This window comes from Rhinolophus ferrumequinum, chromosome 10 (assembly GCF_004115265.2).
Source record: "Rhinolophus ferrumequinum isolate MPI-CBG mRhiFer1 chromosome 10, mRhiFer1_v1.p, whole genome shotgun sequence".
NCBI lineage: Eukaryota > Metazoa > Chordata > Mammalia > Chiroptera > Rhinolophidae > Rhinolophus > Rhinolophus ferrumequinum.
Genome location: NC_046293.1, coordinates 54,613,180 through 54,624,321, shown reverse-complemented (window position 1 = coordinate 54,624,321; position 11,142 = coordinate 54,613,180). Strand labels below are relative to the sequence as shown.

Sequence of the window (11,142 nt, the reverse complement as noted above, 5' to 3'; positions counted from 1 at the left end):
GAGAAGAAAAATTCAGAACTAGTAGATGTCATTTTGCCAATTCTGACATCCCTCCTAATTTTTCCTTTGAAAATGAAGTACAAATGCACAAAAATAGCATGAAAGTGTTAGAGGATACACACACACACACACACACACACACACACAGATCTGTAAATTTTTAAGAACAATAAAGTGATGAAAAAGTCAGCTTAAATAAGTAGTTTTACTATTTCAATATTCACATAGGAATATTAATGACATAGAAATTATTTTTAAATTACAATAATGTGCAAGTACAGTCTTCCAAACACTTATTATCTATTTTAATAATGAACCTCTGACAGTTTCACTTTTTTGAAAAAATTGTTATCTTGCTGACCATATCTTTGAAGGCTATTTTCACTTGCTTGTTCCTTAGGGTATAGATGAAAGGGTTCAATAGAGGGGCAACAGAGGTATTTAAAACAGCCACCCCCTTATTAAAAGTTGCTGCATCTTTAACAGAGGGATTTATATACATAAAGATACAGCTTCCATAAGAAAGTGAGACCACAATCATGTGAGAGAAACAAGTAGAAAAAGCTTTTTTTCTTTGCTGAACAGAGGGGATTCTCAGAATTGTCCTAATAATGTATGTATAGGAAAGAATCACTAGCATCAAGGTGACGATGAGGGTAATCGCAGCAAGGACAAATTCAATGAGTTCTATCAAATATGTGTCTGAACAGGATAAATGCAACAATACAGTATAGTCACAATAATAATGATTGATGATGTTGGATGCACAGAAACGCAGCTGGAGAGTCATTATATGTAGCACAACGATAACTACAAAACCAGAAAACCAGGAACAGAGGACAAGTTGAATGCAGAGTCTCCTGCTCATTATACTTCTGTAACGTAGTGGTTTGCAAATGGCAACATAACGATCATAAGACATGGCAGTTAAAAGGTAAAATTCGCTTGCTCCCAGAAAGATAGCAAAAAAATACTGGGTGAAACAACCAGCAAAAGAGATAGTCTTGTCTCCAGTTCCAATATTGACTAACATTTTGGGAACAAAGACAGAGGTAAATGATATTTCCAAAATGGAAAAATTCCGGAGGAAGAAATACATAGGACTCTGAAGGCGATAATCCAGCAGGGTCACAATGATGATGGTCAAGTTTCCCACGATACTTAAGACATAAGTGAGCAGCAGAAAAAGGAAAAGCACAACTTGAAGCTCCATATCATCTGTCAATCCCAGAAGAATGAACTCTATCACTGATGTTTGGTTTCTCATCATTAACTTAAGACAAATTAAGGCAGAAAATAATAATGATAAAGTTTGAAATGAAACAAAAGTTTCCTGTTTTTTATTGAAATACAAAAAATCAAGGTAAAAAAACAATTAGAAGCAAAATTTTAAACTCTGGATCTTTCTCGGCCCCTTATTTTTTAAAATGTCATATCTGAAAGTAACAAAAGAACATGATAAATGAACAAACAGAAACTTACAGACACAGACAACAATATGGTGGTTTCCAAAGGGAAAGGGGCATAGGGGTGGTAGGAAAGGGTAAAAGGGATCAAATACATGGGGATGAGAGAAGATTTGACTCTGGGTGGTGAACACACAATGTAATATACAGATGATGTATTATAGAATTGTACACTTGAAACCTATATAATTTTATTAATGAATGTCACCCCAATACATTTAATAAAATTTTTAAAATAAAAGAAGTTGTGGTATATATACACTATGGAATACTATTCTGACATAAGAAAAGATGAAATAATACCATTTGCACCAACATGGATGGATATTGAGATTATAATGCTAAGCAAAATAAGCCAGACAGAAAAAGTAGAGAACCATATGATTTCACTGATATGTGCTATATAAAACTGAGAAAAACAAAAGAAGAAGACAAATAAATGAAGAAACAAAAACTCATAGACACAGACAATAGTTTAGTGGTTACCCGAGGGTAAGCGGAGAGGAGGGTGGTAGATGAGGGTAAAGAGGATCAAATATATGGTGATGGAAGGAGAACTGACTCTGGGTGGTGAACACACAATGTGATATATAGATGATATATTACAGAATTGTACACCTGAAATCTATGTAACTTTACTAACAATTGTTACCCCCATAAACTTTAATTAAAGAAAAAAAAAAAAAACTTTTTAGGGGCGGCCAAATGGCTCAGCTGGTTAGAGCATGAGCTCTCAGCAACAAGGTTGCCAGTTTGATTCCCACATGGGCCAGTGAGATGCGTCCTCCACAACCATATTGAAGGACAAAGACTTGTAGCTAATGGGCTCTGGAGAAACACACTGTTCCCCAATATTCCCTAATAAAACTTACTTAAAAAAAATATCCAGTCCTGCTTTAAAAAAATAATTTTTTTAAATAAATAAAAAATGACATATCTTTTAAGGGAGCAACATATTTTCCTACTTTATAAATAAAGGTCCTGCTTCTTAGGGAGATTTTCGATTGTATCAATATTTATTTCTCACCATTTTCCTTGTTATTTCTATTCTGATTTTCCTCTCTAAGTTATTGCATGCGGTCACATGTATATAGACACATCTAAAGCAAATTTAGAGAGTAGGTTTTACTTGAGATTTCTTAAATTAGCCTTTTAACTCTCAATTTATTAGCCAAAAAAAGTAAATATAATCCAAGGTATGAACTATAGGAATAAAATTGATGTTGGTTGTTTTCTCCTTTTTTTGCTGTTTTACATTTTTTGCTTATTTCAACTTTCCATTTTGAATAATAAGTCTATGCACCTGCTGAAGCTCAAAGTCTGGATAGCTTTTTCTCTTAATTCTTAATAAAGTGTTTGGAATTCATATTACTTACAGTTCCTGGGTCATGACAAGGGCTCAGTAAGTGCCATCACCATTTAATGTAGATATATGGATTGTCAGTCCTTGGTGATATATTAATCAAAATATCTCACTGATTGTGCTTTCCTCCTGTACACAGGTTTTGCCTATCAACATATTACACTTCCTTAAAACATCAGTTCAAGCTCAGCTCTCCATACAATTTTATCTAACAATACCAATCAACAATAATTGTTTCTCCTCTTCTTTGCAAAAATTTACCATAACATAAAACTGGGTCATAATGTCAAATTATTCTTAGTTATATCAAATATATACACTTTATGTGTCCAACTTTAACATAAATAAATTGCCCACAAGAAGAGCTCCTATTCCTTTATATCTCTTTTACACAGGCCAGAAATTATACAGATTTCATGAAAATTTTAATGCAAAATATATTTTTTGACTTCTCTTTAGATTCATAACCCTATTTTATTGAATGCTATGGAGTTTTTATGCAAATAGAAGTTCCAATTAAATTTATGCATACAGCTGCTCAGAATTCTCTTTTAATATTTAAATCATCAGACATGAAGATATATTACTAGGAGAATGCTTTTTCCTACTCAAAAAATTATAAAATTATTTTCATTTTAACAATGTTTCACTACATACATCAGTATATTTTCATATTACAATATGGAATAAGTTAGTAGTAGTAACACACCTTAAATCTTCATCAAAGTAAAAATTTCAGGAATATTTAATACAGACAAAAGGGCAGTTTAAAAAAAAAGGGGGGGGGGCAGTTTTGCCAAGTTAGAAAGGTTTATTGTCCAGTACAATTCTATTTAAAATTTTTCAGGATTCCTAATATTATAAGTTTGGCCAATTTTCACTTTTGTAGAAAATTGTCTGTTTTGTTAAATAAAGTGGTTTCCCCTTATCCACAGGGGTTGTGTTCCAAGACCCCCAGTGGATGCCTGAAACTGAGGATACTACCAAACCATATATATATATACATATATATATATGGTGTTTCTTCCTATACATGCATACACTTTACCTCTTCTCTTTGATATAGCCAAATTGCCAGCATCACTACTATGTACTTTGGGGTCATTATTAAGTAAAATAAGGGTTACTTGAACACAAGCATTGTGTTGTCAGTGACAGTAGATCTGATAACCAACACAGCTACTAAGTGACTAATGTTATACAGTGTGAATATGCTGGACAAGGGATGACTCACATCCTGGGTGGGATAGAGTGGGAGAGCATGAGATTTCATCATGCTACTCAGAATGGCAAGCAGTTTAAAACTGAACTGCTTATTTCTGGAATTTTCCATTTCATATTTTCAGATCAAAGCTGACTACGGGCAACAAACTGCACAAAATAAAACCGTGGATGGGGGGGCTACTGTACCCCTATGTTAACATATTTAAAAGCTATAATATGCTATACAGTTATGCAGTGTTATATTAAAATTCTATTATGTTAATGAATAATAATTTACTAACAATGTAAATTTCAGTGTTAATTGACATTCTGCCTATTTCTGCCTGGATATATTATCTTAACTCTATAATAAGTTCAGATAAATGAGTGTGAGAAATTAAAAATTATGCACAAATAATAAATTTTATAAAAATATTTTATATTCAATAAAACAATAATGACCCCCACGGTTCTGACTTGGGTCATCTAGTATAATTGTCGTAATAATTACTGTCCTGTATTGTAACATTTTGTCTATCTTCCATGCCTAACTATAAGACTTCTCATTCAATTTTGTGTCAACTCCTAGTACTTAGGTAAGCACTAAAAGAACAGAAACTTTGAAATAAGTAAAGCACCAGACTTTAGAGCACCGCCTGGAAGAGGAAAAAAAAATTTTAACCCAGAGAATCCATGAACAACTTCTCCTATTTCATATTCTCTATTCCTAACTTTCTTCTCTATATATTTGGGGTTAAAGATAGAAAGAGAACCTCTGTGACTCATCACTGAAATTTCTAACACAGAAAACAAGGATGTAAAAACTCAGAAAGTATGAAACCAAATTGCAGTTTGTCACCTATATTTTTCTGACATAACCTAGGAATAAAGTGAATGATATTCTAGGGAATAAAATCTTGCCCTATAACCCCAAACTCATGGCTGCTGTTTGGCTCAAATGCTTAGGAACATTCTGTTTAAACCATTTTCAACATATAATATAATATAACTTTAACAATGTATTTCAATGTCATATCTCAACTGACCGGCAGAAAATGTCAAATATTCTAGCATGTGCATGTGTGTATAGACAATAAAGAAAAAATGCACACACAAAAAAAATATTTTATATTCAGAGAAATATTAAACCACTACTTTCACTACAACAAAACATTTCATTAAGTTGTAATGCTGTGTTACCTAGTTGAAATAAATCTTGTGGATTTGAACAATCAGTAATGATTTTCTGTTTCTACATAAAAGTAATTAGCATGTTAGAATATTGGTGTGAATCTTCTAGTTTGAGATTCCAGATATTAAGATTTAAAATTCTAACTCAGAAAGTAATTAATCAAGTAATTGCATTCACTAAGAAACACTAATATTCTAAAATTTTCATTGATGAAATAGTAATTTTTTGACAAAAGAAAAACTTTGTAAATGATTCCCACATAATAGAAACACTTTACTGAATGAATAAATAAATGAGGGTCCAAAAATGAGAGCAAAAACAAAATATTTATATTTGTGAGTGATCTTATCATCTATTAAATAAAAGATGAATAAAATGATAATTTTTATATAAGAAGAAAAATTTATGCAAACCTATTTCTTTCAGCATAGTAAAAGATGATAATCTTTTAGTGCTAGTAGTGCTATTCCCAGAAAAAGAATATATAGATATACAAGGTATGATCAAAAAATATAGTACATGTTTAAGTTTTTTTAAAAATTTATTACAGTTAAAGACACATTGCCATTAACCCCCTTAAAATATACCCCCTCACTTTCAACACACTTATCCCATTGTTCTTGCCACTTTCTGAAGCAGTTCTGGAAGTCCTCTTTCGTGAATGTCTTTACTTTATCCTCCATCATGATAATGCTCTGTGTCACACATCACTTCAGGTATGGCAATTTCTGTCAAATAAAAACATTACAGTGTGTCCTCATCCACCTTATTTGCCGGATCTGGCACTATGTGACTTCCAGTACTCCCCCAAAGTCAACATGACCATGAAAGGCAAATGTTTTGAATCGATTCTGGACATCTAGGCAGCCACGACACTGCAACTAAAAACATGAAAGAAGACTTCCAGAACCACTTCAGAAAGTGGCGAGAATGATGGGATAAGTATGTTCAAAGTGAGAGGGAGTGTTCTGAGAGGGATTAATGGCAATATGTCTTTTACTATAATAATTTTTTTTAATTTAAACATTCACCGTAATTTTTAATCACACCTCTATATACATATATTCATTAATATGTGTATATAATCAAATAATAAATACTTGATCCAAACAACATTTACTTGGCAAAAAAATATATTGTCTTCGGAGATTTACTGCTAGGACACTGATAAATAAAAAGATAAGGTTTATTTGTAGTTATAAGGATGTGGAAGAACATTCCCAATCATTTCTGGATAACCTTAGTTATGAATCCCTTCTCGCAAAGAAAAATCATCCCAATAATGAATAATATATAACTCTTATGTTTTGTCTCTGTCTCCTTCTGTTGTGGACCCCAAAGCTTTAATAAATATCTATTAGTTTATGGAGCATTGTTCTAGATTACATTTTGGAGGAAAGTAAAGAAAATTGAATCTGTCAGAAGTAGGAATGGGCATAGTGGAAAACAGGATAAATGTGATTTGATTAATTTTACCACTTTAAGCTCTAATTCTGTGAAGATGGTATAACATTTTCTGCCTGAAAATATGTATATATGCTAAAATGTTATGTTTTGAATTTTTTACCTGCATTTGTTTAAATCAATCAAAATTTTATTTAAAATTATGTGTGTACAATTATGAAATGGTAGAGAAACAAAACAACAAGGAGACTATACCTCTCTAGTTAAATGCAGGTGTCTCCAACCCTCTCTTTCCCCAAACAGATTCATGAATCAGTTCTGCCTCAGTTCCAAATCAGCTCCTTTTGTCCCTGAATTGGAGAATATAAATGTTTAGAGCCCATTGGGAAATGTTCCCCAGGCCATCAAAATTTGTCCGCCTCAAATTGTCCAGAAATGTCTGGCTTTCTGGCCTACACAGGTGGATCAAAAATAAGGTAAAAAGAAGAAAACAAAGCATCTAGATTCTAGAAGCATATTTCAGTCGTCTGCCAAGCCTGTCTTACCAGTCCATTGCTCTTAGAATTGATCTCTTCTACGTGACTGGATATCTCAAAAACTCTGCACCTGCAGTTCCATCTTTCTGTGATGTTCTTTCTCTAGACATCACATGACTAGCTCCCTCATGTCATTCAGAATTCAGAATTGAACCTGCCTCAAGACCATACTCAATTATAGCCAATACTCAATGATTGTCTAACCCTTTGACTTCCTTGATATTTTATACATAGATTTTTTTTTAATGTTCACATCACTCCTAAATTATACTATTTCTTTATTTGCTTGTGTGCTTATCATCTGTCATCCTCACTAAATTGTACGCTCCACGAAGTTTATTTAATGTTGTATCTCTAGCACTTATAAAAGTGACTAGCACATATTTGGAATTTTATAAATATATATTAATTGAATATTGTTTTTTAATCTGAATCTTATTAGGTTGGTGCAAAAGTAATTGCGGTTTTTGCAATTATTTTTAACCTTTTGAACTGCAATTATTTTTGCAACAACCTAATATATCACTTTCCTCTAAGCTTGAACTATCTTATCATGTCATGTTGCCTTAACCTTTTATAAAGGATACAAAGTCTTTGAATGAACTATTCCTTTTCTCCAAGTAACCCAAAGATATTTAACTATAGAAAATGATAAAGTTGACAAATCAAAAACAATTTGAGCAAATTCTAAATGAATATTGGCAGCTAAGAAAGGAAATAAAAAATCTCCAGAAAATAAACTTAAAGACATGGACATATGTGACTTAAATGACAGAGAATTCAAGATTGCAGTTCTGAAAAAACTCAATGACATGCAATAAACTCAGAAAGGCAGTTTAATAAACTCAGAAATAAAAATCAATGCACAAAATGAATACTTTACCAAAGAGATTGAAATTTTAAAAAAGAATCCAATAGAAATTCTGGAGCTGAAGAACTCAATAAAAGAGATGAAGAATGAAATAGCCAGCTTAAAAATAGAGCTAACCAAATGGGGGAAAGAATTAGTGATATCAAAGATAGAAATCTGAAAATGATACAGATGGAAGAAAGAGACTTGAGAGCTAAAAGAAAAAGAAAACAAAAACAAAAACAAAAACAGGGTCGGCCCGGTGGCTCAGGCGGTTGGAGCTCCATGCTCCTAATTCTGAAGGCTGATGGTTCAATTCCCACATTGGGCCAGTGGGCTCTCAACCACAAGATTGCAGTTTCAACTCCTTGAGTCCCGCCAGGGATGGTGGGCTCCGCCCCCTGCAACTAAGATTGAACACGGCACCTTGAGCTGAGCTGCCGCTGAGCTCCCAGATGGCTCAGTTGGTTGGAGCGCATCCTCTCAACCACAAGCTTGCCGGTTTGACTCCTGCAAGGGATGGTGGGCTGGGCCCCCTGCAACTAGCAACAGCAACTGGACCTGGAGCTGAGCTTCGCCCTCCACAACTAAGACTGAAAGGACAACAACTTGAAGCTGAACGGCACCCTCCACAACTAAAACTGAAAGGACAACAACTTGACTTGGAAAAAAGTTCTGGAAGTATACACTGTTCCCCAATAAAGTCCTGTTCCCCTTCCCCAATAAAAAAAAAAAATCTTTAAAAAAAAAAAAAAAAAGCTCTACAAGAACTATCTGACTCTATCAGAAAGAGCAATATAAGAATAATGGGGATACCAGAAAGAGAAGAAAGGGAGAAGGGAACAGAGAGCCTTTTCAAACCAACAGTTGACAAGAACTTCCCAAACCTATGGAAAAAACTGGATCCTCGAATCCATGGAAAAGAGCCGAGGTAAAACACAGAAAAAAATATTGGAAGTCTGAGGATGAAGATAATATTCAGAGATCCAGACAGATGAAGGCAGGAAGATTTCAATAAATCAAGTGGGTATTAAGAAAGGCAAGTTCAAGAAATTGGCTGTGTTACAACACAGCTTTCCGCCCCATGCTTCATAGCGGGAACAATTTCAGTTAAAGAGTCAAAGATGGATCTGACAGATGTGATTCTTAATTTCATTATCAGGAATTGGTTATGCATCTTTTATCACTTTGTCATTTCTACCTAACAAAGCTCCCCTACACTTAGTGTTTTAAAATAATAAGCATGTATTACTGCTCTTGAGTTTATGAGTCAGCGAAGCAGTTCCACTGATCTGAATGGACTGTAAACCAGTCTAGACTGGCCTCAGTTGGGATGAATCAGCTTGCTTCAATAGGTCTCTCTTCTTCCAGCAGGCTAACCTTGGCTTGTTCTCATGAGAATCACATGGGTGCAAGAGAGGGAGAGCAGATACATGCTTGGTTTCTTGATTTTTCCCCTCTGAATTGTCACAACATTCCTTCTGTCACATTCTCTTTGCAAAAGCAAGTCAAGGATCTAGGCTAAATTCAAAGGATGGGAACAAAGACATTTTCCTGCTGAGTGGAGGTGCAGAGTCACATTACAAAGGACAGCTGTTTTTTTATCCATCTACCACACATTTCAGGAGGAATTCCCTAATCACTTTCAAAGCCGTGGACGGTATTAGTGTCCTAGGGTTGTCGTAACAAATTACCACGAACTGGGTGGCTCAAAGCAGCAAAAATTTATTCTCTCACAGTTCAAGAGGTCAAAAGTCTGAAACCAAGTCATCAGCAGGACTGGTTCCTTCTGAAGGTTCTGAGTAACAATCTGTTCCATGCCTTTCTCCCAGGTTCTGGTGGGTGCCAACAAGCCTCCATGTTCCTGGCTTGCTACTGCGTCCCTCCAGCTTTTGCCTCAGTCTTCACACGGCTGTCTTCCCTATGGGTTTCTGTATCTCTGCATCTCTCTCTCCTTATATAATAACCCTAATTGTTGGATTTAGGACTGACCCTAATCTAGTATAACCTTATCTTAAACTGATTACATCTATAAATGCCCTTTTTCCAAAGAAAGTCACTTTCATAAATACCCAATGTTAGGACTTCCGATTACCTTTTGGGGAAGCACAATTCAATCTACAACAATGAATATGTGTATACGCTTAAGAAAGATCAAATGCTCTGATTTGAAACATAAGACTGTAAATTCATAAAACAGATAAAAGCCCAATCTATAAACAAGTATATAAGAAAAAAAGGAAATGACAATTAACATACAAAGTTTCCTTCACTTTCTTTTTGCCCTCCACTATCTGTGTTCCCTTGCCAAACACAAGGCACACTTCTTTTTCAACTTACATTTAAACTCCTTTTGCAAATTTGTCAATGAAAACTCCTAACCAGTCTCCCAACTACTTTGCCATTACGTTGTTTTTTCTGTCATAAATTTAGAACCTCCTCCTTTATAGATGATCAAATAGTTTTTATCTTGACCAAAGTCACCGAGATAGTTAATTAAACAATTAGAAATAGCATCTAGGTTTTCATTTTTATTTTATTTTCAATTTCACTAGTTTTATTTAACATCCATCAACTCATATAATTACAAAAACATTTCTTCCTGTGATGAGAACTTGTAGAATGTACAGTCATAGCAATTTGCAAACATCTCACACAGTAGCATTAATTACAGTCATCATGTTGTACACTTCATCCCCTGTACGTACTTATTCTATAACTGAAGTTTGTACCTTTTGAACACCTTTATCTAATTTTCCCATCCATATCCCCCACCTCTGGCAACCACAAATCTGATCTCTTTTTCTGTGAGTTTGGGTTTTTGTTTTGTTCTTTTAGATTCCACACATAAGTGAGATCACATGGTCTTTGTCTTTCTCTGTCTGACTTATTTCACTTCGTATAAAACCCTCAAGATACATCCATGTTGTCACAATGGCAGGATTTCCTTCTTTTTATGGCTAAATAGCACTCTATTGTGTGTATATATATATATATATACCATGTTTTCCTTATTCATTCATCTGTCATGGACACTTAGGTTGTTTCCATGTCTTGGCTATTGTAAATAATGCTGCAATGAGCATGGTGGTGCAGATATCTCTTCAACATAGGGATTTTGTTTCCTT

The 11,142-nt window shown here is 34.2% G+C and overlaps 1 protein-coding gene across 1 annotated transcript; it reads right to left on the bottom strand.

Moving 5' to 3' along the window:
- Window positions 1–328: 328 nt before the first annotated feature.
- Window positions 329–1,267, bottom strand: LOC117029162 (olfactory receptor 2AP1-like). Its single transcript, XM_033118214.1, has one exon. The coding sequence runs from the start codon at window positions 1,265–1,267 to the stop codon at window positions 329–331; it is 939 nt and encodes a 312-aa protein (XP_032974105.1).
- Window positions 1,268–11,142: the final 9,875 nt, after the last annotated feature.

Bases quoted from the DNA above. Each gene is read 5' to 3' on its own strand.
- LOC117029162 (XM_033118214.1), bottom strand. From the start codon at position 1,267: ATGAGAAACCAAACATCAGTGATAGAGTTCATTCTTCTGGGATTGACA.